Source organism: Lactuca sativa, chromosome 5 (assembly GCF_002870075.4).
Source record: "Lactuca sativa cultivar Salinas chromosome 5, Lsat_Salinas_v11, whole genome shotgun sequence".
Classification (NCBI taxonomy): domain Eukaryota; kingdom Viridiplantae; phylum Streptophyta; class Magnoliopsida; order Asterales; family Asteraceae; genus Lactuca; species Lactuca sativa.
Window position 1 is genome coordinate 275,410,281 of NC_056627.2, and position 27,473 is coordinate 275,437,753.

The 27,473-nt window shown below is 35.0% G+C and overlaps 2 protein-coding genes across 2 annotated transcripts; one reads left to right on the forward strand and one right to left on the reverse strand.

The window, feature by feature from the left end:
- Positions 1-18,402: 18,402 nt before the first annotated feature.
- Positions 18,403-22,366, reverse strand: LOC111898549 (nucleobase-ascorbate transporter 1). Its single transcript, XM_052771668.1, has 14 exons — positions 22,088-22,366; positions 21,278-21,375; positions 21,020-21,196; positions 20,839-20,939; positions 20,678-20,753; positions 20,507-20,566; positions 20,218-20,405; positions 20,022-20,118; positions 19,844-19,930; positions 19,684-19,742; positions 19,420-19,511; positions 19,240-19,317; positions 18,977-19,134; positions 18,403-18,886 (listed from the first exon to the last, which is right to left on the reverse strand). The coding sequence occupies exons 1-14, from the start codon at positions 22,161-22,163 to the stop codon at positions 18,674-18,676; spliced, it is 1,560 nt and encodes a 519-aa protein (XP_052627628.1). The 5' UTR covers positions 22,164-22,366; the 3' UTR covers positions 18,403-18,673.
- A 3,982-nt stretch (positions 22,367-26,348) lies between these two features.
- Positions 26,349-27,197, forward strand: LOC128126019 (protein Ycf2-like). Its single transcript, XM_052763698.1, has one exon. The coding sequence runs from the start codon at positions 26,349-26,351 to the stop codon at positions 27,135-27,137; it is 789 nt and encodes a 262-aa protein (XP_052619658.1). The 3' UTR covers positions 27,138-27,197.
- The last annotated feature ends 276 nt before the right edge of the window (positions 27,198-27,473 follow it).

A 27,473-nucleotide genomic window follows, 5' to 3' on the forward strand; every position in this document is an offset into this window, starting at 1 on the left:
AGATGTCTTACAGGAAGATCAGTTGGACTGGATAGAGGACGAATGGAAGTATATTCCATGGTTATGGGCATATACTATGATATAAATGTTGATTATGCAACCCAATTATGGAAGGAATTTGTTAAGAGTCTTGAAAACACAAATTCGGAAAAGGGGATTTCGTGTGCAAGATATTGGAGCTTGATTCTGGAGAAGGTCTATGAAAAAGAAGCAATTCCAGTAATGGAGGATGTTGAAGTTGCTGAATTTTCTTTGTATCAGTTTCCAAAGGCAGTAGAAGATGATGAAGCAATCTTTACTCATGTGGCTCGCATTCCAGATGCGATGCTTCGCAAGGTATCTCAAACTCACAAAGTCTTGGTGAGATATTTGCGAACACTTGATCAATCAGAGCAGACTGGAGTACTATTGGATGTTGCTGCTCCGTCAAAGAAGAAGAAGCTCATAAAGAAGGATGCGAAAGGTTCATCTACCCAACAAGTTCAAGATGAAGATATTCAGATTGAAGAAACTTCATCTAAGTCAAAGAAAGAAATAATACCTTCTAAGTCTGGGGTATTGAAGAAAATTCGCAAGGCCGAGGTGAGCAGTAAAGGCGTTACTATTCGTAGTATTCCAGCTCCGGTTTCTCCAGGAAAGAAGAGGCAAAGAGCTGAAGATGTTTCCAAGAACATGCAACATACTCTCATCAAAAGAAGGAAGATGGTGATTCGCAATGAATCATCTGATGAAGAAATAGTACCAGAAACTCCACCAGTAACATCTATGGTAAATGTTTCATTACCTATCACCCATACTTCGCAAATCTCTACCACCTTACCACTCACCAAACCACTCGAAATAGTCACTACCAAATCAGTTTCTGAGGAGGTACCTATTTCTGATACGGTTGTCAACGTATCTGATACGGGGGCACCTATCCTGAGTGTTGCAACCATAATCCCAATCTCCTTACCTATTTCTTTACCAATTGTTTCAATTCCATTTACAACTTTATCCACCACTTCATCAATTTTTGATCATGCTCTTCAAAACCCATTTACAACACTTTTTCCATCTCAATCACCCGAAAATCCTCAACTTTCGCAACCTTTATCTGATAATGAAGCTGAAGGAGGTGCCTTTGGAGGGATAATTGAAGACATTCATTTTGATTCAGAGGAGGAGGATATTCCTGATCATATGCTTATGACAGGAAAACAATTTAAAATCCTGAATCAGAAGTTGAATGCTATTATTCAGTCGCAAGCTGATTCTGGCAGGATGTCTTCTATATCAACAATGGAGATTGATGTAATGATCAAAGGTGCTGAGAAGCGTATTATGGAGAAGGTTGATCAATCTGACAAGAATAATGAGCTTCGCATTCAAGCACAAGGGAGCAATTTTTCTTCAGTGGTCTAGGATTTGAAAGCTGTTGCAAAAGAACGGCATGTTCTTTTTGTACATGATGTGAAGAAAGTTCGGGAGGATGTCAACTATAAGCTTCAAGAGTTGAAATTTGAACTTGCGAAGGAGCTTCAGTGTAACACCGTGAATTTAAAAATAATTTTTTCGCATTTAATAAAGTCAAACTTCATTTAATATTCATAAAAACATCATTGTTTATAATTTATTTCATAACATATATAAAACCCCAAGATCACATAATATAAAATCCCGCGTGTGTGTGCACTGATCAGGCCAGCGCCTTCCCGCGATCCTCACTAGTACCTGAAACAAATTACATCAACACTGTAAGCATAAAGCTTAGTGAGTTCCCCAAAATACTATATAACACATATTAGCCACTCGAGGCTATAACTCTGTGGGTCCGTGCACCCATACTCTGTGAACCCTCAGGTTCTAACTCTGTACACCAGCATAGCATAAATCACATAGAAGAATGCAGTGCAACACATAACATACATAGTATACAAACACTCTATCATGTAACTCTGGTTACCTACTCAAGGTAAAGTATAGTGAGAAGACTCACCTCGCGTGTCTCGATATCTCACAACCTGAGAATCCCTCGTGCCCGATTCTCCGAGCTCTAATCCTCCTATAACATCATAATGTCCCAAGTTAACACTCTATATCTCTAATGTTGACTATCCCTAAGAAGTCAACACAGGACCACTCTGGTCAACGGTCAACGGTCAACTTTGACCGGACTCGGCGAGTGCTAGGGCGACTCGGCGAGTGTACACGTTCTCACCAATTCTCTAAGATTCCCTTTCTACTCGTCGAGTACCCCCCCCTTGACTCGACGAGTTCCTCCTGGAAGAATCGCGGGGCCACCCCGACTCAACTCGCCGAGTCTGAAGAACAACTCGGCGAGTCCCAGTTAATCTTCAAGCTACTCGCCGAGTCTGTTCATCGGACTCGGCGAGTCCATGCCATGCAACCGCTCAAACTGCTTCCTAAGGTCAGATCTGCTCCGACAATTCACAGGTCTGGCCTTCCTAAACTGGTTCATCACTTAAAGCCCTCAATTCGATGCTCATAACACACCCAAAGACTCATAATTTACATTTTGACCTAAGGCATAAGGATTCCAATCCAAAACCTCCATTGATTCCCGAAATGCTCAGGCATGGGACATTATGGACTTCTAAGGGTCCCAATATAGGGTTCCAATCGCTTGGGGGACTAGGGAAACACTCAATCTAGTCACAAAAGGGTTCAATAAACCCTAAATCCATACACACATCAATCATAGAAGGATGCAATTCGAAATATTACCTGAATAATGTGCTCTCTGTGTCCCCAATTCTCAGAACGTGACTTCCCTTGTTGTTCCCTTAACCAAGTCTTCTCTTCCTTGCAAAACAACACTTCCAAAATCAACAATGGTCTTCTACCTTGCTCCAGATGCTCACAAACGACTTAGGGTTTCTCTCAGAGGACTAGGGTGAACAATGACGGCCATAAAGTCCCTCATATACGTCCCAACCTGAACGGTTAGGGTTTTCGCTAAACAGCGCAGACTCGCCGAGTCCATATCCGGACTCGTCGAGTCCAGTCGCGAACCCGTGGCCAGATCCGCGATCCTACTCGGCGAGTCTAGGCTCCAACTCGCCGAGTCCCCTCTTAAAACACCCAAAACATAAAAATAACGATACCTGGAATTCCGGGCTGTTACATTCAGGATATTCATACTCAAAATGCTGAAGTTCAAAAGCAGATTGCGGAGGTTTCTTCAAGAGTACAAAAGTTTGTTGATGTTCCTATTCTTGAAGCCCATAACGAAGAAACAAAGGAGAAGCTTGATCAGCTAACCAAGTTGGTGTCTGAGCTTAAAATGGTGGTTTCGCAATCTTCAACTACACAAATTCTCACTCCTGAGTTCTTATCTCTAAAGATTAATACTTTAGAACAAGCAATTCAGAAAGCTCTTGCTCCACTCGCCAATTTTACTTCTTTACTACCAAAGGGTGCCCCACCTGCTTTCACAGGGGTGCAAGGGGGAGAGAAAAGTTTAAGTAAAGAAGAGGATGCGAAGACAGTTGGAAAAGTTATATCTACTTAGCTTATAACTACTCTTCCCATACTTACGAAGCCAATTTCCTCAACCACAGTAACCACAAAAATGATTGCCAAAGGAATCGTTATTGGAGGAAAAGAAGGAGGTTCAAGTTCAAAAACCTCAAACAGATATGGTGGGAAAAGAAAAGGGATTTTATATGAAAATCAAAGGAGGAGAAGAAAGCTGAGGCTGAAGCAGAGTTGAAAAGGATGAGGCAAGTACAAAGCATCATGAGGCAGAAGGCAAGTGATCCTCCCACGATGAACAAAGGAGATCCTGCGAAGCTTTACTCTTACAAAACTATAGAGTCAAAAGTGGTGGGGAGGGAAATGTACGAATTCGAGAAGAAGCCAAAGAGAAGTTATGATATTGCGAATTCAGACAATTGTCAGCTGGATTTTCCAATAAATGAAATGCTATTCATCACTGCTCAGTACAAAATTAGTGAGAAGTTTGATAATCCTGATGATTATATACACATGAAAATCAGATTTCATGCTGTTTTGGGGAAGAATCCAGATGAAGTTTGGTCTTTAATGAAGATCAAAAAGGTGCTAACAATCAAGAAAGACATATTGTTTGAAGACATGCTTCAAAATTTTCGTTATTTTGTTATCCGAGCAGACAACAAGCAGTATGACTTCACTGTAGCAGATTTTCCTCTAATGAACTGCAATGATTTAATTCAAGTGGCTCTGACTTTGAAGCATTTGGAAGAAAATAATCTCAAAGGCTCTGAGACTGAAGTGTTTAAGATAGGTTTCGCACATGTTAAGACATACATCGATAATTACTTCGATTGTTTGGCCCTTACAGATGAAGAACTGGCTAATGTGTTGGGAAGAGAAGTAAACGTTCCTTGGGAAGAAACTTTATCTCAATCAGCATTATCGAAATATGTTGTTGGAGAAATATGTCTGAAACCGTTCGGCATGGTGTTTTCTGGAAGAGATACAAAAGGGAAACCTAAGAAGTTCTTGTTTAAAGTCTCAGAGGTGGAAATATATAATTCTTCGCAATATACGCACTTTATTGTTCGTATGAACAATTACAAGAAGAACAATGAAGGAGACAAGAAAGATCTCAAGAAGGTGATCTCCTGGTATGGAGAAGTGCGAAAGACAATCCACTCAGCTGTTCAAAAGCTTATGGGATGAATAGCTTCGACTGTTTACAAAGGGGGAGAATGTAGATGTAAAATTGTAAAAGTCGAATATAGTGTTTTGTATAGTTTCGCATTTTATGTTATTTTACTAAGTCATCTTTATGCGAAGTTAAATGTCTAGACTTAGTATATTTTTTGTACACTCATGTTCCCTATAAATAGGGACTGAGGTTAGAAGTAGAAAGAGACTTTTTCATAACAAATATCTCTTTTCTGCTTATGTTGTAATCAGTCTTTATCAATATGAGATCTAATTGATATTTACTCTTCGTGTTCTAAATCTTCAATTACTCAAATCAAACTTTGCTTTCTCAAATCTCGGTAACAATTCTCATCAAGAAGCTGTATGCGAAGTTCTCTAAGTGTGACTTTTGGTTGCGGGAAGTATAGTTTTTGGGTCATGTCATTAATCAAGAGGGTATTTCGGTTGACCCAGCAAAGGTGGAGGTTGTGATGCGATGGGAAGTACCGAGGAATGCCTCGGAGATTCGTAGCTTCTTGGGCTTAGCGGGTTATTATCGGAGATTTATCCAAGATTTCTCCAAGACTGCAGTGCCATTGACCCGTTTAACCAAGAAGAATGTGGCCTTTCGATGGGGTGAGGATCAACAGAGGGCTTTTGAGACCCTAAGGCAGAAGTTATGTGAGGCTCCGATCCTAGTATTGCCCGAGGGGTTGGACGAGTTCGTGGTATACTGTGATGCATCGATTTCAGGACTGGGTGCGGTACTGATGCAAAGGGGACGTGTGATCGCATATGCCTCGAGGCAGTTGAAGCTTCACGAGGCAAATTACCCCACGCATGACCTGGAGTTGGGGGCAGTGGTGTTTGCCCTCAAGATTTTGAGGCACTATTTATATGGGGTGACATTCGTTGTGTATACCGATCACAAGAGTCTGAAGTATTTGATGGACCAGCAAAACCTGAATATGCGTCAGAGGAGATGGTTGGACGTGCTAAAGGACTATGACTGCGAGATCCTATACCATCCAGGGAAGGCCAATGTGGTGGCAGATGCTTTGAGTCGCAAAGCGACGGGGTCGCCGATCAGGGGTATTTGTATGAGGGTGACGGTAAGTCCACCCTTGATAGACATGATTCGAGAGGCTCAGGTCGAGGGGGTGAAGAAGGAGAACTGGAAATTGGAAAGAATTCGGGGGCAATATCCTTTGTTTGTTAAGGATAGTCGTGGCTTGTTGACACAATGTGGCCGAGTATGGGTGCCGATGTCGGGGGGAGTGAGGCAGAGATTGTTAGAGGAAGCGCATAAGTCCAAATTTTCCATACACCCAGGTGCGACAAAAATGTATAGGGATTTGAGGATGAACTATTGGTAGCCCTGCATGAAGCGGGAGATCTCCAGTTATGTGGAGCGATGCTTGACCTGTAGGAAGGTCAAGTCCGAGCACCAGCGACCTCATGGAAAGGTTCATCCACTACCCATTCCCATGTGGAAGTGGGAAGAGATCACTATGGACTTCATCACGAAGCTACCGCGGACAACAAGGGGAGTCGACGCCATATGGGTGATCGTGGATAGATTGACGAAGAGTGCTCACTTCATTCCGATCTCCAAGAGTATATCTGCAGAGAAGTTGGCAGACATTTATGTTCGAGAGGTGGTGGCTAGGCACGGAGTGCCGGTATCAGTGGTTTCAGATAGGGATGTTCGGTTTACATCCAGGTTTTGGAAGAAGTTCCACGAGGAACTGGGTACTCAGCTGCATTTTAGTACGACATATCACCCCCAGACCGACGGCCAAAGTGAGAGGATGATCCAGACGCTGGAGGATATGCTACGGGCATGTGTGCTGGATTTCGGAGGGAGTTGGGATACGTACCTCCCACTGGGAGAGTTTTCGTACAATAACAGTTATCATGCCAGTATCGATCGAGCACCATTTGAGATGTTATATGGACGGAGGTACAGGACTCCAGTGTGCTGGGATGAGGTTGGACATCGAGTGTTGGGGAGCACGAAGGTGGTACTTGAGACCACCAGACTGATTCAGCAGGTGCGTGACCGATTGCGAGTCGCACAGAGTCACTAGAAGAGCTATGCGAACCGACGACGGTCAGATCTCGAATTTCAGGAAGGAGACTTTGTCTTACTGAAGGTGTCACCTTGGAAAGGGGTTATCCGGTTCCGCAAGAGGGGCAAATTAGGACCTCGGTTCATAGGTCCGTTCAGGATCATAGCCTGGGTGGGCAAGGTGGAATATCGTTTAGAGCTACCGGAGGAGCTTAGTCGGATTCACAACATCTTCCATGTGTCTCAGCTCCGGAAGTGTGTTGCCGACGAATCTTCAGTCATATCATTAGACGACATTCAGTTGGATGGAAGTCTGAATTATGTTGAGGAATCAGTTGCGATCCTAGACAGGAAGACGAAGAAGCTCCGTAATAAAGAAGTGAAGTTGGTAAAGGTGCAATGGCAGCACCGAAAGGGTTCCGAATGGACCTGGGAACCGGAAGATGAGATGCGAGGTTTCTATCCGAAGTTGTTTGGACTAGCAAGCTTCGAGGACCAAGCCTAATTCAAGTGGGGGAGAGTTGTAACGCCCTGTCCATCAGGTATTAACATTAACATTTCGGTTTGGGATTTTTGAAAACCTACTCGGCGAGTTGGCCTCCCTACTCGTCGAGTAGTAGCGGGTTTGGGGCGCGAGGTTAATGATCTACTCCCGAGTCCATTATGGTACTCGACGAGTAGATGTTGGCAGATGAAACCCTATATTCCAGGGCCTTGCACCCTATTTAAAGGGTCATTAGCCTCCCTTGGCCTCCCCTTTTACAGCTCTATACCTCCCTAAAACCCTGATTCGAGTGTGAGTGTGCTTCTTGGTGGTTTTAAAGCTTGAAGGAGGGATTTGGTGAAGGAATCACTTGAGGAATCAAGCTAGAAGGAGCAAGGGACTCGTGGGGATTCAAGATCTACTTCTGTAGAGCACTTTCTGAAGGTATTAAGCTGTCTGTTGGCTCATTTCCACCCAAAACCCTCTTGTGCATGGATTCTAAGAAAGGGCTTTTGTGTTTAAGCCAAGATCTGAAGTTGTAACTTCAGATCTGAACCCCTTTTGGCCTTAAGATGCATAAAGTTATCAGTTGAGCTTAGCATGTGCCTTCCCTCAAGTGTATGACTCCATTCCAAGCTTAGACTTGCCATTTTAGGGCCTTAAAGCCTTGCATGCACGTAAAGTTTGCAACTTTACGTGGAAAGCATGCCTCAGGAGCCTAGATCTGTAGTTTGGAAGCATTGCATGGCTCAAAAAGGGTCTGTATGGCTTGAGATCTGATAGGACTCGGCGAGTCATAGGGGGCGACTCGGCGAGTCATATGAAGGCAGGCATGGACTCGACGAGTTGGACGAACAACTCGGCGAGCCCGATGAATATTGCGATGAACTCAACGAGTTGGATGAACAACTCGGCGAGTCGGATGAAGATTACCTAGAACTCGGCGAGTTGAAGGAACAACTCGGCGAGTCGAGTAAGATTTCCCCAATGGTTGGATGTTCGTAGACGTATCGAGTGGCAAGCAAGGAAACTCGACATACGACCTTAGATTATCGATCAAGACTGCATGAACTCGAAGAGTCACCTTAATGACTCGGCGAGTAGATGTTATCCCGGGAAACTTAGCGAGTCACGAGTTGTACTCGGCGAGTTAGGGTCAACAGGGACCGATTGACTTGATCTGGGCTGTGGTTGACCAGGATGGACTTTGGGGAAATGACTGGATATTGTATGACATTTTTAGGCAGTTGCGTGGAGCAGCCTGTGGGGTACATTTGGACGCAAAGTGTCAGTTCAACATTCATGACAGGTGAGTTTCTCACCATACCTATGGGTCTAAGGCACCAAGGCCGGCCCATTATGTGATTATGTTATATGTGTTAGACATTTTGGGTTTGTTATGTGATTGCATGTTTTGTATGAAGACCCCGGGGGAAGCCCATGGCATTAGATGTAAGACCATGTGGAGTAGCCCATGACAGTCCTAGGTGAAGACCATGTGGGGTAGCCCATGGCATTGGATGTAAGGCCATGTGGGGGACCCCATGGCAGTCCTAGGTAAAGACCATGTGGGGTAGCCCATGGCAATCTAACAGTTTTCATGCATGCATGGCTTACATGATATGTGTGTAGCTTTTATAGCTAACAGGATATATGATATGTGGTTTGTGTATGTGGTATGCTCTGGGAAATTCACTAAACATTTCGCTTACAAGTTGTTAATTGTTTCAGGTACTTCAGAGCCTAAGGGAAAATACAAGGCGTGATGACGTGACGTGCACTCTACCTCTCTTTTTGTGTGTTGAGAGTCTCTGATGTTTTCAAATGTACAATGAAATTGTAATAATTGTGAATTGGGAAACAAATGGTTTGGAAATCTACGGATTATGGGAATTGTTTGAGTAATTAAAAATGAAAAAAATTCTTGATAAAAATTGGGTCGTTACATTAAGGATTAGTTTTTGACTATTAAGTGAAAAGTAATTAGGAAGTATGACTATAATTGTAATTTTCTTTTTTTATTTTTGTTTTAAAAAATCATTTATTTCTTTTTTTTAATGTAGAGGTATGAAGTTGATGTTTATGTTAAATTAGTTTTTTATCCTTTATAACTAGGGGATATGCCCATGACTCGTACGAGACTGAAGTTATTTTCTTTTGTTTCGTGCATTTAATGTGGAAGATTAGGAAGTTGGATAATCTATTGACATTTCAGTACTTAATCTAGATATGAATACTCAAAGATACATATAGAAAAAGGATAAAATTTGTTTTGATTACTAACTGATTTAGAAGATTAACAAATTAGATAATATTATATTCACACTTGATTATTTAATTTGGGTTAGATACCAAAAGATACACATAGCAAAAAATTTGAGGATTCATATTCCATGGATACAAGTACTAGCAAAAAAAATTCTTTGTTTGCCTTAGTTTTCTGTAAGAGTTAAGAGTTTTGATTATCTTTTTGTATGTAGCGATGAATTTTGCCACATCCTACGACATGTTGAATCGACACGGTTGGTGTTGGACTTTTTTGAATCATGGAGAAGGTTTTTGGAGAAAATATAGTTCATATAGTGTGGAGTAGTGGGCTGGCTTTCCATGATTTGTTGACTCACGTCATAATCTTGCTTGATTTTATGTTGTATTGTTGTCATGGCTTTCTTCGTCAGCTGTAGTTGATGAATGAAAGTGTCAAGCATCTTTTCTGATTTCATTTTATGATAAGAGTGTGGGAGAGAATGATAATGATGTATATGTGATTCTTTATTACTTAAGAAATAACTCACCATCGTTACCTTTGTCACCCACATATATCATGAAATGGAATCGGTCGAGATGCAAATGATGCTTGACACTCTCATTCACTAACTACAACTGAAGAAAAAAGACTTGATATCAGTGCTTCAGAAAGTCAAACAAAAATCAAACAAAAGATGGAAAGTCTTCCCACTAATCCATACAATATGAATTATATTTTCTCTAAAAACCGTTGCATGATGCAAAAAAGGCTGACGCCAACCTTATCGATTTTATTTCCAACATGGAGGATGTGGCAAAATCTATCTTTGCTTACAAAAAGATGATCAAAACCCTGTTAACGACTAAGTAGGTGTTTGGGATTACTTTTCAAATTGATTTTTTGGACTTTTGACTTTTTCAAAAAACTAAAAGTTTAAAAAAGTGTTTGGCAATTTCAAAAGTGCTTTTAGATTGATTTTTTGACAAGAAGAAAAATGAGATGTTTTAAAAACTCTTTTTGAAAAAAGTCATAAGTCAAAAGTTCATTTTGTCGAAAAGGACTTTTTATGTTAAAAAGCAATCCGTAAGAGTAAGAGCGGTAAGACAAAAGAAGAAAATCTTTTGCAAATAGTGTATCTATGAGATTTGAATCCTCAATCTTTTGCTATTTATATCTTTTTGTATCTAGATACTTCAGGTTAAGTAATGAAATTTGAATATATTATCCCACTTGCTAATCTTGTACATCAGATAGTAATTAAAAAAAAATCTTATCTTTCGCTATGTGTATTTTTTTTGGTATTTGTATCCACATCAAGTAATGAAATGTCAATTTATTATCCGACTAACTATTCTTCCACATCAGATGCACAAAAAATAATAATAATAATAATAATTCAGTCACGTGCGAAGCACGATGTCTTTTTTTGGTATTTTAGGATGGATAGCAGAAGAAGAATCAGTTTTTAGATCCAAACCAAGTCCAATGAAGCTAACAAAACTGCTACTAAGAAAGGGTCAAGATTGTCATTTGGCAATTCAAATGCTACAAGCAATAGTAGATTATCATTAGGTGCACCAAAACATGCAACTCCCAAACCAGATATTAATTCCAAAACTACCCCTAGTTCCCGTCCTGCAAAAAAAGGCAATATTGATGGATTCCGCATGCCTTTTTCTCCCATTTCTTCCAAAACTACGTAACCCCTAATGTTAATGTCACAGAAGTTGAGAAAACACACGAGATGCTACAAAAAGGAATTGTATTGTTTTTCATGCTTTGAAACTCAAATTGCAATTGTATTGTAAGGTGAATTGAGTTCATTTGTTAAATAGGAATTTATATGTTGCTCTTTTAGGTATGTTATTATAAAAATTGTTTGTTTCATTTATAAATAAGTTGTAATTTTTCCTCTCTAAATAACCGGTTTTTTTTCACTATATTGGCATAAAATATTCAAATTGTTTTTTGACTAAATTGCAAAATTGATACTAATGGTATCTCATAAAATGCATTTTTTTTTGGTTCGGTGCAAAATTGAAACTTTAATATGGATTTGGTCCTTGTGTATCACAAAAAGAGCAGTTTGAGCTTCTTCTTCTTCTTCTTCTTCTTTTTATTTTTTATTTTTTATTTTTTATTTTTTATTTTTTATTTTTTTAAAATTTGTATGGTCAGTTTCATCTGTATGTTTAATTAAATATTGAAACTTTTATGTAGATTTGGTTCGTGTAGTATCCCAAAAAGTGCATTTGAACTATATATTTTTTAATTTGTGTGGTCAGTTCAAAATTGAAACTTATATGCAAAGCTTGTCCTTGTAGTAACCCCAAAAGTGCAATTTTATCTTTTATTTTTATTTTTATTTAAATGACATTTAACTCGAATGACCAAATCTGCCTAAAAAGTTTCAATTTTGCAATACCACATGAATGAAAAAGATAGACTCAAATTGCATTTTGCCAATAGCGATGTATGTTTATTTATTTTTTTGTCAAATATAACATCGTACTTTTATTTTCTATTTTGACAAATATAGAAAAATGAAAGTAGAGTGCTATGTATGGGTATATATATTCCTAATTACATTGTTATTTCTTTATGTGTCTTTTGTTTGTGTGTTGTGTGATCTATATTTGTGTGTGTGCTAACTTATGTGTTATTCCATGTTGCAACACAGTGGAATACAGTGGATATTTTGTGGTTTTGATTGGTTCGTGAACTTCCTATTTTGATAACACACTAATGCAAGGATAAGGTAATGAATTAACTTGTTATTGGATATTTTGTGCCTGTTTGGCCATGGATATGGATATCCGTCCCTCATAAAAGATAGCCTTATTTTTCCACTCGTTTATTTCATTTAACCTTACATACTATACTAGTTATTCAAATACAAAACATACATTACACAATGGTTACTCTATGTTTAATATTTATTTTTTTAAATAAAATAGTTAAATATATGGTAATTATTTCGGTGGCCATGCATGGTAATCGGGATGGAACTAAATGCGGGTAAAACCCATACCCGCTTCCGCCACCGAATCAGAAAACATTCTAAAAATACTCCATATGCAAGGGCGAATCTACATTGAAAGGGTGTCCATAGACACCGTTTGTTTTCATAACAGAAGGGTAATATAAAATAAATTTAAATATAGAAGAAGCTTCTATAACTAAACAAATAAAAATGAACACCTCTTACCGTTTACTAATTTTTCTATGATGATATGGTTTCACACTCAATTAATGATGAGCTTGATTTTCGCAAAATAACTCTAGTCTCATTTTCAAGTTTTTGACCATAATGGGGTAGTTGAAAAAAATATTTACCATTTTAGTGTCCTTTCAAAAATATTTACCAAAATGGTGTTTTTCTAATTTTCTTTGCTTTTTAGTTTTCTTTTCAGTTTTTTTTTATTTTATTTTAAATATCTTTTTTTCTCTTTTATTCCACCTTTTTATTGTTTTTTTATATATATTTTTTAAATGACAACTTTTATTTTAGTTTTTTTTTATTACTTTTTTTTACTGTTATTTTAAATAATAGTTTTTTTAATTTTTTTTTCTGTTTTTTTTAATATATGTTTTTCTTATACAACCTTTTTATCATCAAATTTTCGCCATCAAAAATTAAAAATACAATATATTTTAAGGTGCAAAAACTCCAACATTCACATACAATATTTTTAACGTAAAAAAACAAACAAAACCTCAACATAGTTTATTACAAAAAAAACACCAAAAAATAAACTCCAACATTGTTTATTACAAAAAGAAAAAAACATCACAATTAGCTTGAATTTGAACCGGTAACAAATTCTTACCTGTAAAAAAAATTAAAAAAAAAAAAAAGAAATAACCACAAGAAAGACCATAAAATATTTTTTTGAACTACCTTAGCATAGACGGACATCGTTTTCGGTATGGATATTAAAGAAAGAAGAAATGTCAATCTTTGTGGAATTTGTAGGCAACCGGAGCATAATCTAAAACAATGCCCGTCAATGTCAAGGTTCTTAAAAAAAATATTTTTATGGTATTTGTTGTGGTTATTTCCTCTTTTTTTTTTACTGGTAAAGATTTGTTACTAGTTCAAATTCAAGCTAATTGTGATGTTTTTTTCTTTTTGTAATAAACAATGATGGAGTTTATTTTGTGGTGTGTTTTTAACAAACAATGTTGAAGTTTTGTTTGTTTTTTACCTTAAAAATATTGTACGTGAATGTTGGAGTTTTTGCAACTTAAAATATATTGTATTTTTAATTTTTGATGACGAAAATTTGATGGTAAAAAGGTTGTATAAGAAAAACAAATACTTAAAAAAAAGAAAAAAAAAACAGAAAAAAAAAATTGTTATTAAAAAAAACAGTAAAAAATGTTAGAAAGCTAAAATAAAAGTTGTCATTTAGAAATATATATATATATATATATATATATATATATATATATATATATATATATATATATATATATATATATATATATATATATTAAAAGTAAAGAAAATGAGAAAAATACTATTTTGATAAATATTTTTGAAAGGACATTAAAATTTAATGGTAAATATTTTTTTCAACTACCCAATTATGGTTAAAAACTCTTTTCTCCATAAGATAACTCAATATATCTAATTTCAATCATCGTAACTTAATAATTCACATATGGATACAATAATTAAGTAACGGCACAACTTTAAAAAAAAAAACAAACAAACAATCATTGGCAAATGGATGATCATTTTTAAAATTTATTTATTTTAGATGATATTTTTTAAAATTATGTTTGGTTTTGCTATTAGAATTATATTTATCTAAGATGGTATTTTTTAACTTATGTTTGTTATTTGGTATTTAAATTATAATTTATTTAGATGATGTTATTGACAATCCAACCCGATAATTAACCAAACATCTTCGACTATGTTATCCTCTGATTGAATTCGACACCCATAAATTTGAATTTTAGATTCGCCACTGCCCATATGGAAACAGGGTCTCGCGGGATTGGGGTCTCACGAAGGTTTTTGACAGCCCCACAATATATACTCATATTAAATATTACAACTACTAAAGTTGTCATTTCGACTAACAACCCTCAATAATGGACTTACAACTACTCAAGCTGCTGCCATTGTACCTCAATAACAGTTCCTCGTGGTATTATAACCACTCAGGCTACTACTATACCCTAAAAACATTTCCCATGGTATTATAGTCATTCAAGATACAATTATTGTTTAACAATATTCCCAAGTGGTATTACAACCACTCAAGTTACCACTATTGTTTAAAAACATAAAAATATCGTATTACGACCACTAAGGCTATCATTGACTTGTAAATCCTCAACGGTGATATTATATATATATATATAATTACTCAAACTCTTATCTCCATATATTAACATACATGAATAACTCTTTGTTATAAATGCTCCCCATATTAATCAACCAATCATTAAATATAACTCTAGTTGTATAAGTTAACCATAATATGCTATCATTCTCAACTATAAAAATTTGTTACTTATATAGCAATAACATGTTATAAATCCCGACTACACTATCTTATTACACCGCACAACAATTATTTGTTGTAAATCTCAGTTGTATCACCTTATTACCCCATACAACAATAATATGTTGTAAATCTCAATTATATCAGTTCATTACCCCATACAACATTAGTATGTTGTAATATCTCAACTATATACATATACTCACTCGTAACACATAAATCAACAACAATCAATATATTGTATCATTCACATAATACAAGAATAAGTACATATCTAGATATCAAATATCTAGGAGGGAATCACAGTTACGCACCTTGAAAAGTTTTATATGAATAGAATTTCAACTCTAGAAGTTCCATAACTGCTCTTGTTTTAGAAACTCCATTAATTTTCAAAATAACACATAATTCTTGAGTATTACAAATCAAGGTACAACTCGCTTATGCTGAACTTGATTCAACACTTTCATCAAGTTCATAATCCCCAATTATATAACAACTATTCCTCCATAAATTAGTTGTGGACATGCATTAATTCATTAATACATGGGCTTAATGTCACATTGTTCATTATTTCACCAACTTTAGCATAATAACTCAAAGTATAAGTCATTCATACACGACTTAATTTATTTCATCAAAACTAATTATATTCCAGATTTAAGTCATCTATATGATTTAAGTCATTTAGTTATAAACTCAATTTCATTCATATCATAATTCACCCAACTTAGGGTTTATGATCCAAATCTCCAATTCATTTATCTAATCATAATTTTAACACAATTATCTTGAAAATGGTATTACCAAGTTCACTACAACAACATCAATACAATTTCCTTCCATTTAAAGATCAAACAAGTAAGGTTTCACCACTTTTCAACTCCATCATGAAATTTCATTCAAACGTATAGGAAGAGAAACAATACATCTAATCCATGTGATGAGGTTAGATGTTTGATTCCCTTTAGTTTAGCTTCAATTTTGAGCTCCACTCCACTATAATTCGATCTCCCCTGCTCCAGGAAGGTTTCAAAGTGGTTAGAATGGAAAATGGGGATAAATGACCGATTTCCTCATAATTACTCTATTTGTGTGCTGTCAAATTCTACATGTCACATACATCTCCCGTACGCGTCGCGTAGGGTATCTCTTATGCGTCACATCCCTTTTCCAATCCTAGCATCATACTTACAAATGTGTCGTGTCACACGCAACTCTAGCATAGTAAATTACCATAACATTAATTATGTGCGCGTAAATCTACTTCCCATGCCAACTTTTACTAGCTCCAATATAGCAACATACACTATCGTTTTATGTCAATTTGTATGCGTCGCACATCGTAAATTACGTGTAGCGTAATTGTAATAGCCCCAATACTTAACAAATTTTCTGGTTTTACCCTTTTAACCACAAACATATTCAAGGGTTGTCATCATATAACCATTCCCCTTTGAAAGATAACTACACCTCCAGTTTACTCTTACATATTCTAAAAAAAATTGGTGTTACGTGCTATGGCTTTTCAGTTTCAAGATTGTTCTTTTCTTTTGTTGAATTTTCATAAGTATTATTGTTAAAATATTGTGTTATTTATAGTTCAAGATTAACATTGAATGCTTTCCTAAAACTGGGTTGAAACTGTAAAACTTTGAGAAGTGGTTTACTAAAAGAATAAGAATGGATTTGTGTTATTTGGGTATATTGTGTTTGTTTCAGTAAGTGCAGGGGGTATAACATGATATCTGTATAAGAGAAGAAGCACGCGAATCTTTCAGGAAGGGTATGGATCGGGTTTATTCAGGTTTGGTTCGTGGATATTACCCGAGATATATATGTAAGCTCAGCCGTCTTATTTTGATCAATTCAATTCATTTTTACCATTACACACAAGTCGAGTCTCTCTGTTCTTGAGTCGTCTTCATCTTTATCGTTTTATAGTTTGTTCAAGTTTAGAGTTTGATTCTTTGTTAAACTTGTTTTGTAGACTAGAACCTTTTTTGATTGTTGTGTATATTTGAGTGTGAGTGTTATTGTAGAGAGTTTTGAATTGTAAGTTCGTGAAAACCAACTAGATCTTATTTTTCATTAATGAAAGATCTGTTGATGTTGTCGATAGATTTGTTGTTTTGAGAGTTTTTATCAATTATCCATATTATGAAACCCTACAAAATAATAGATCGTTAGATACATGCAATCATTAGTAATCAAACTTAAGAGTTATGGTATTCGCCCAAGGAGTGAAATCTATATGATCCAAATGGATTTCAAGAGAAAGTTGAACCAAGATGGATATATGTATATGTTTAAAGTAAGATTGGTTGCTGAAGACTACATACAAAAAGATTGTATTGATTATTCTGATAGCCATGCTTCAATTCTAGGATTGATTTTATAAGAACTTAGCAATATCGACTCTAAAAAAAAAAAGACTACATTCATTTATGAATGTAAACTAATCTTTACGAAACCTAAACCAAGAGGCCAACATAGATCAACCCAAATAGTTTACGATCTCAAAGAAAGAGAACAAGGTGTGCAGACTTATCAAGTCATTATATGGTTTGAAACAAGTTCAAAGCATTGGCATGAGATGTTCAATACCAAAATTACGTGTTTTAATTTCAACATAACAATGCTTATATATAGATGTATGTACATACACCAAAAGTATAAAACAATATACAATGGTGACTTGTATTTATGCTAATGATACGTTGATATACGATACGTGGAGACTGCACAATTGGATATACTTTTGGGTGGAGATTGCATGGATAAATATTGAAGGGACCAAAATTATGAAACCCCCCATAGAAGTCAAAAACCTAAAGTTCTAAACATTCCTGTTGTTAGATCCCATGCGCTTTAATATATATATATATATATATATATATATATATATATATATATATATATATATAATGATACGTTGATATGCGATACGACTCCAAGTGGTATTACCGATAAACAAAACGACATATCCTCAGACTTTAAAATAGATCTTAAAGATGTAAATACCTTTCTTGGTGTCTATGTCGATGAGGATAAATGATCATATCACTATAAGTGGGTCTCACTACATTGAGAAGATACTAAGTTTCAAGGTTTAACTATAAAGTAATTCAATACTCCTTTTAAACCAAACGTGAAATACCACACATCACATTGCTTTTGCTATAAGCAAGCTACATAGATACACAAGCAATCCGAATTGACATACAATAAAGGTTAAGCTACATATTTTTAAGGTTTCCAAGTTCTCCTGTTTTGCTCGTACACCTTTTGGTTTTTATCCGAATGTACAAGGTATATGGATATAAGATGTATATGTATTATGTATGCATGTATATGTATATCAATCAATGTATAGATAAATACGTGTATGTGTGTGTGAGAGAGAGAGAGACCTATAAAGCAAAAGGAGCACAAACTCTGAGATCAAATCTCTCTATGCTATTTCCTTTTATTAGTTTAGAATCCTAAAAAGGAACCAATGATGAAAAGCTCTACATTTCAATATTTGTACCCTGCTCCTACACAAAATACCACCTAATGGATCAACACAATAAGCTTTAACTCTCTCAACTTATGCCCCCCTCAAAAAAAAAACAACCAACCCTAATCAGTCCCAAAATTAAAGGAACATTCTTGTCCATAAAGTTAAAATGATTTTCAACTGCAAAATCAAAATCTGTTTGTGTTTGTTATGTTGGTGGAAAGAATCTGTTTAGATTGAATGGCAACGTATAAAACTCTTCATTCCTGTTATCCCCTCTAAATGTTCTGAACTTCACCCACCATGGCATCCCTCTATCTTTCTTTGAATTCACCACATCCAATGTGTTGTCAAGAAACACTGCCACCATCATCCCTACTGTTGGTGGTGATGAGAATATCGTATTCAAGAACGCATTAAACTGCAAAAACAAACCATTTTCATTTTTTATTTGTCACCTCACCTCACCATAATTAAATCTTTTTCTATCAACTTATAAGGTTCTACTTACCCAACCAGCATTTGTGCGAACTAGCCCATGATGTAGAGTTACATACTCATTGAAATATTGAGGTATTGAAATTCCAAGAAACAGAGAAAGCCCGATGATTATCAGGTTTCTCATGGAATTCATGTTGGTGAACTGAAGAAACGATAATCCAACTGCACCTACAAAACCAAACCATATATGCATGCATACATAAAGTCTTTAAAGACAATAAAGAAAATGGAAATGTACTTTATACTCCATCACAAGGAGTTGTAGTGACATACCTACAAGCCCAAAAAGAACACAATACAATGCTGCATATATGGGAAATGGTATGGATGCAAAAACTGCTCCAAATTTCCCTGAAACACACGTAATATGGATCTTAGTAAAAAAAATATCACTTCATATATAGAAACATTCTCAAAAGGGGACTAATGTTACAAAATCTTGAAAAGACTAACCTAATATGGAGAAAAAAATCATGAAACCAGCAGAAATCTGAACAACTCTTCGACTCCCAACTCTGGTTAATCCAAGAAGACCCACGTTTTCCCTGAAACAAGATGATTTTGTTCAAACTTGTTCTATGGAATTGCAGATATTTCATCAACTTATAGCCAATTCCACATATTAGTTGTTACATGTCTAATTATGCATTTATATAAAGACATGTAATATTATGAAACATGTCAATTTCCATTTAAATAGCACCAACTGGTTCTTACACTGACACTGTGGATCCAGTTCCTGTTCCATAAAGACCATCTAGAAGCACACCTATTCCCTGATTAAAAAAAAAAAAAAAAAAAACAAATTTGACTTGAAGATTTTGACCTTAAAAATCTCATCTTTTTTATATAATATAATAAGAACTCAATTGATCACCTGCCAGCCAATGCCTCTGCTAAGTACATAAGCAGGAGGTGGAGTTGCAATTGCCAGCCTTGATGCAGCCTTGTAAGCACCAGTTGACTGTGTGTGTCATAACGAAATCTCATTAAAAACAAAAAGAAAAAAGAAATCATATTTGGAACTTTTTTTAAAAATTATGACACGCGCTTACCTCAGCCATTGACACAAGAACTGAAGACATCATCGCGAACGAATGGCCAACTGAAAAAGTAGGTGGACCCCACTGTAACGGGTATGGAAACTTAAACCTGAAAACTCACACATGATTTTACTATTTTAGAACCAAAACCAAATATGTAAAAAGATATTAAATGAAGTTTTATAGTTTATTAGTAATAAATACTAACCATGGAGCAGTGGATATGAGATTTGCTCTATCTGTTCTACAACTTATTTGAGTTGCATTTGGTCTATTTCTATATGCTCCACTAGCTGTTAGTATGATTGAATAGATCCATATAACTGATATGCATATCAATACAGGAAACCTCTCAAAAATCGGAACCTCTTTCAGTAGTTTTGTGTGCTTTAAATACTGCAATTTTTTAGGAATTATTAGATTCTTTAACGCAATAATACATCATTGAAATGAATTACCCCCCCCCCCCCCCCCCCCAAAAAAAAAAAAAAAGTTACCTGTGAAACTCCAATGACTAAAAGTAGCATAGGCAACCCGATTTCCACACAATTTCCTAGCTGAAATGGCACTAACATTAAGTCATGTATTCATGTATTGGATTAAGTCTGAATCAGAGTAAAATGACTATTTTACCCTTTTGTTTAGAAATGAAATGAACGACAACATACCATGGGAAATCCACGCTGAAAAAGCCCTAAACCAACTAAACCAACAACAGGGGCCATGCCAAGTGGGCTGAAAAATCTGCAATTTTTTTTTTTTCAAAATTAAAATTAGAAAAGAAAGGAAAATGAAATAGAATTTAAGGGTTGGAAATGATTGAATATACCTCGAGAAGAGACCCCAAAGCTGGCTATAACCAGCAACAATTTGAATGCTGGAAGCAACGATTAAAGCTCCTTGAATAGCTCGCATTGTTTGTATAAATCTCTGCAGAATCAATTTTACACAAAGATTTCTTTCACCATTATATATGTAATCAAGGGCATAAAAGACATTTTACAACATACATCATGATGATCGGGGATTCGTTGCAGAGATGAATCATTTATGATGTAAAGTATGGGCATAACATAAGCAAATGAGCCTCCAACAACAGCAGGTAACCTGGTTCCAAATAGTGTTTGAAGAAGTGTGTTGATCCCAGCTACAAATAGTAATGTTTGTATAACACGCGCCTTATCACCCTACAAGAAAATTATTTAAAAAAGTAAAAATTGAATTAAAAATAGGAGAAAGAGAGAGGAAGAAAATTAAAATATGCTTACATCTGATCCACCCATCAAAGGGACTAGTAGTGAAGGGATCATTACACTTGTTCCAAGCATAAGAATGTAGTTTTGAAATGCTAATAGAATTGTTTCGGCTGCAAAACAATGTTATATTAATTGAGAATTTGAGATATGAATCTTGATTTCGTATTTATTTCTATGTATTGTTTGCTATAAAAAAACCCTAAAGTAGCACACTAGCAATCACCGATCATGATTTAAGAGAATGGATTTGATAGAACCCTAATTATAGTTCATAAAGATCACATTCAAATCATCATGATTTCTGAATGATTCCAATCCAAAAAAGATAGATTTGTTCTTCCTTTTTACGAACAAGAAAAAGAAGGAATTATTAGGAAAATGATGAAAAATTGGGTGACCCACTTGGTCAATAAATAATCAAAGACAACATTCTGAACCCTTGACTTTTCTTCTACACATTTCGATAGAAGAAATTATTTTAAAAAAAAAACCGCATTGGTGTTCTGCTTTTCCTGTTCCCAATTCCATCACAAAACACGAATAATTTTCTATACCTGACAGACATACTCATCCCAGAAATGCCATCTCCAGAGAATAAAAATAAAATAATCCAACATTATAAAAATTTTCCCAAGAAACCCAAAAATCCAAAAACAAAACAACCCAATTTTGAAATCGGGATAGAAGATTGCATGGTAACTTCTATCGGATGCTCTGTTTCGAGAGGTAAAACCCTGCGACTTAATATAAAAAGCTAAAACCCTTCTCAAACGTTTTGTGTTAAAAAAAAAAAAGGTGAAGGAGAAGGAGAAGGACGCATACGCCATGGCGGATTGGAGTCTATACAGTACTCCAGGTCTTGAAGTTGTTCCATGGGCGGGTGACTTATGTCCGCCATTGATAAAGCTTGAGTGAAGAACTCCAACTCCAACACACAGTCGCACTGATGATAGAGAATCTAAACACGATAGAGATGGACGAAGAAGATTGGGAACAAAGTAAAGCACCCCTGGTGGAAAAGTTGGAAAAAGAAACCAAAATAAAATTCAAAAGTTAAAGAGAGAGAGAAACGGGGGTTGTGTGAGTGTGTGTGAAACAGATCATAGTTACTTCTTCGTTAGTACTTAGCTACTTGAAACCCCACAATTTTATTTTTTATTTTAATTTAATTTTTATAGTTTGTAAAATTTAACTAAAAAGTTTCCCAATCAGATATTTACGTTTATCGTAAAGTTAGTTTTATACGATTTTCATGTATGTAATGTAAAAAAAATGTGAATATGTATGTTTATTTTTTATGTATTTTAAATTCTTTTATAAAATAATTTTTTTTTAAAGTAACAAATGAAATGAAAATTAATTAAAGTAACTTTTTAAATATAATTCAATCTTATAAGCAATGTTGTGGACTTGTAGGCTGTAGCATTAAATTTTGAACTCAACGAATATTTTGGATTAATTTTGACATTAATTAAGAAGCTGTTGACTTATTCCTTTGGGAACAAATGTGCAAACATGGTTAAATAAGCATAACTATATTTTATTTTTGTTTCCGTCTTTTTGGTTTTCTGTTTTTAAATTTCTTGTTTTTATAAACTATGTTGATAAATTTTTTTAAACAAACAATTTACTAAAAAGGTATTAGAAAATAATACAAGACGATGTAAATATATTTATTATTTTAATTTTCAGTATACTTTGTAAATTCGTATTTTTATCTAGAGTGTCGACTTTTTAGATTGTAATTACGTGTATTTTAAACATAAGACATCAATCAAAAACAAAAAAAAAAATCAAGAACAAACTATTATTTGTGTTTGCTCATGGAGATTTCACACATTAGCAACATTAACGATTTATTTTAGACAAAATTACAAAAATGTTCGCTGTAGTTTACTAAAAATCACAAATTCAGTTCTCATAAACTTTTTTTGATGCAAATGGTCATTGTGATTTGCAAAACTTGTAAGGATAACCCTTTTTACTAACTCCGTTAAAATTCTGCCGTTAGTTCATCCAACGTGAGGGTATTTTAGTTTTTTCAAGTATATGAGAGACTGTTACATTAAGCAAACCAAAGGGACCATTTTTGTTATTTTTCTTAAAAAGTCATTAGTTCATCCAACGTGACGGTATTTTAGTTTTTTCAAGTATATGAGGGACTGAATTTGTTACATTAAGCAAACCAAAGGGACCATTTTTGTTATTTTTCTTAAAAGTCAAGAAACTAAGGTGGTAATGGTCGAACTCACGACCTCCACCACTTATGCATATACTTTAACCAAATGAACGGATCAATCACATGTTTTTACTTCCTAAATCTCATTTATATAGTAAGAAAACCGTTAAAACATAAATAATAAAAATATACAAAAACATATTTTTTCGTGATTTTTTTAATAAAACAAATATATTTTTCGTATTATAAAAGAATATATACAAATAAAGTTTTATGTTTTTTTATGTAATTTGCTATGTTTTTTATATATTTAAAAATACATTTTCCAGCAAAAAAAACAAGTTATGTTATTTTTTTTAATACATATTTTTTAAACCGAAAAACAGTATACAATTAACTTATTTTTTTATGTATTTTTTTATGTAAATATGCTTTTATATGTATTTAAAAAATACGTTTTTTTATATAATATGTTATTACATTGTATTGGAATGCAAAATCGTCGAATAAGTTTTTGTATTGGCCCAATAGGTTTTCTAAATACTATTTTTCGGTTAAAAAAATATGTATTAAAAACAACATAACTTTTTTTTTGCCGGAAAATGTATTTTTAAACATATAAAAAACATATTTTACAAAGCAAATTACATAAAAAAAACATAAAACTTTATTTGTATATATTTTTTTATAATACGAAAAAATATATTTGTTTGATTAAAAAAAATCAAAAAAAAAATATGTTTTTGTATATTTTTATTATTTATGTTTTAACGGTTTTCTTATTATATAATTAGTTTTAGGAAGTAAAAACATGGGATTGATCAGCTCATTTGGAACCAAGTATATGCATAAGAGGTGGAGGTGGTGAGTTCGACCCATTTTCTTGACTTTTTAAGAAAAATAACAAAAAATGGTCCCTTTGGTTTGCTAAATGTAACGAATTCAGTCCCTCCTATATTTGAAAAAGACTAAAATACCCCCACATTGGATGCACTAACGTTAGAATTTTAACGGAGTTAGTAAAAAGGGTTATCCTTGCAAGTTTTGCAAACCACAACGACCATTTGCATAAAAAAATTATAGGGATTGAGATTGTGACCTTTAGTAAACCACAGGGACCATTTTTGTAATTTTGTCTTTATTTTACTTAAACTAAATCATATTCCATAGAGTAAATTACATTAAATTACATGAATGATCCATATGGTTTAGAGTAATTACGTGTTTAGTCCCTGATTTATTTTTTTAACTCCGAAGGTCCCTACTTTTTGTTTTTGTTATGCACTTGATCTCTGTCTTACCTAAAAAAACTATTTTTTCCCTTGATTTTTTAATTTATTTAAATAAACACAACTCAACTCAACCCCAACCATCACCTTACCTTACATACCTCATCATTTTTTTCTTATTTAAATAATAGTCTTTTTAGGTAAGACAGTGACCAAACGCGTAACAAAAACAAACAGTAGGGACCAAGCGCGTAACAAAAACAAATAGTAGGGACCTTCCGAGTTAAAAAAATAAGTTAGGGACCCAGCGCGCAAATCAGCCCAACCCATAAGGACCATTTGTGTAATTTACTCTATTCCATATTTTTTTATCTTAAAATATATCATATTACAAATCATTTAAAAATTTTAAGAATAATTTTAAAAATATATGATCAAAGTGATATTTAAGTTTATAAAGTTATTACTTATTATAGATGATATTTAAGTTTATAAAGCTATTACTTATTATAGATGATGAATACGATTCATGGTTGTATACGTGTATTATCTTTTGTATTCATACATTGTTACATTTAAGGTATTTGCATGAAGTATGTTGCATTATTTGACACGTATTAACTCAAAAATGGACACATGTTGCTATTTATAAGCTATATAACCAATGTCATTTAAAGGGTCATGACATGCATACATTAGGATGCGAACTTACTGGTTTGTGAACTTTATAGTTGTATGTCATAATTAATTGGATATAAAATTTCAACCATTATAATGCAAAGAAACATGAATATATGAGAAGAGAGAAACTGACAAAGCTGAATCACAAGCCCAACATGGAGAAGTATGCATATATGTACTCAAAGCAATATATTGTTAGATTAATGTATCTAAGCCAATAATTAAATTGATATATTTTTGTAATTAAAAACAAAGTCTTTTTTGGGTTGCCCTCATAACTAGAACTTGATTAGAATGACATTATAGAGATAAGATGATTTATTCAATTATTATATGATTAATAAACTAATTAGAAATTATGAGGAAATGATTTGTTAATATATTATATGATTAATATATTAATTGGAAATAGATAGTTGATTTGTTAATTTATTATGTGATTAATAAATTAATATGAGAACAATGGTTAAAGTAATTGATTTGTTAATTTATATGATTAATAAATTAACGAGAAATCAATTAGAGCCTCTAAGAAAGATCGAGATAAGGGCATTTCTTTGAGAAAGCATGGAATCCGAGTAGTTCTATGTCTCCGTTTTCTTCAGGTAAAGTCTCCGAATATAGTAGTTACTGATAAGGTAGACAAAAAGCAAGGTTAGCTATCGGATTGGTAGTAAGCAACATTGGAAGGTAGCAGAACGAAGTATTGCAATAGTCCCAGCAGCCAGAGACTGAAGCAAGTCGAGAGCCAGACTGGCTAACGAGGAAGTTGAGTTGTTCTGCCGGATCGGTCACTCAAGATCTTTGGTCTCTACCCGGACCTGATGAAAAAAATGGGATCACTCCTTATGGACTCGTTGAGAATGATTCTGGTCTAGTTCGTGGCCTATTAGAAGTGGAAGGCGCTCTGGTGGGATCCTCACGGGCATGCAGTCAGTTTGATAAGGATCGAGTGACATTGCTTCTTCGACCCGAACCAAGGAATCCCTTAGATATGATGCAAAATGGAACTTGTTCTATCCTTGATCAGAGATTTCTCTATGAAAAAGACGAATCAGAGTTTGAAGAGGGGGACGAGCGACAACAGATAGAGGAGGATTTATTCAATCACATAGTTTGGGCTCCTAGAATATGGCGCCCTTGGGGCTTTCTATTTGATTGTATCGAAAGGCCCAATGAATTGGGATTTCCCTATTGGTCCAGGTCATTTCGGGGCAAGCGGATCGTTTATGATGAAGAGGATGAGCTTCAAGAGAATGATTCGGAGTTCTTGCAGAGTGGAACCGTGCAGTACCAGACACGAGATATATCTTCCAAAGAACAAGGCCTTTTTCGAATAAGCCAATTCATTTGGGACCCTGCAGATCCACTCTTTTTCCTATTCAAAGCTCAGCCCTTTGTCTCTGTGTTTTCACATCGAGAATTATTTGCAGATGAAGAAATGTCAAAGGGGCTTCTTACTCCCCAAAAAAATCGTCCTACATCTCTATATAAACGTTGGTTTATCAAGAAGACGCAAGAAAAGCACTTCGAATTGTTGATTAATCGCCAGAGATGGCTTAGAACCAATCGTTCATTATCTAATGGATCTTTCCGTTCTAATACTCTATCCGAGAGTTATCAGTATTTATCAAATCTGTTCCTATCTAACGGAACACTATTGGATCAAATGACAAAGGCATTGTTGAGAAAAAGATGGCTTTTCCCGGATGAAATGCAAATTGGATTCATGGAACAGGATAAGGATTTCCCATTCCTTAGCCAGAAAGATATGTGGCCATGAAAGGCGAAGGAAGGCTGGAATGCCAACAGGCGTCTATTATTGAATTCACCCGACCCGACAGTACCCGTTTAGGGAACGTCCAGTACCAAAGTCACTGAATGGGTAAGTCGCCAATCCCTAAAACGGACTATGTAATGCTATGTAATGTACTTTATCTGTTGGGTTACGGGCGGTCATTTTACTAGTTATAATCTACCCTTGTGTGATTCCTGTTGAAGCATATACTCGGGGAGTGGGTGCAGGGCGGACGATTTTAAAGCGGACTCCCCATTCATTAGATAGAGAAGATGACCAAGATTTCGTGATCCGCTGCCGAACTTATTCCAAGAGAGCTCG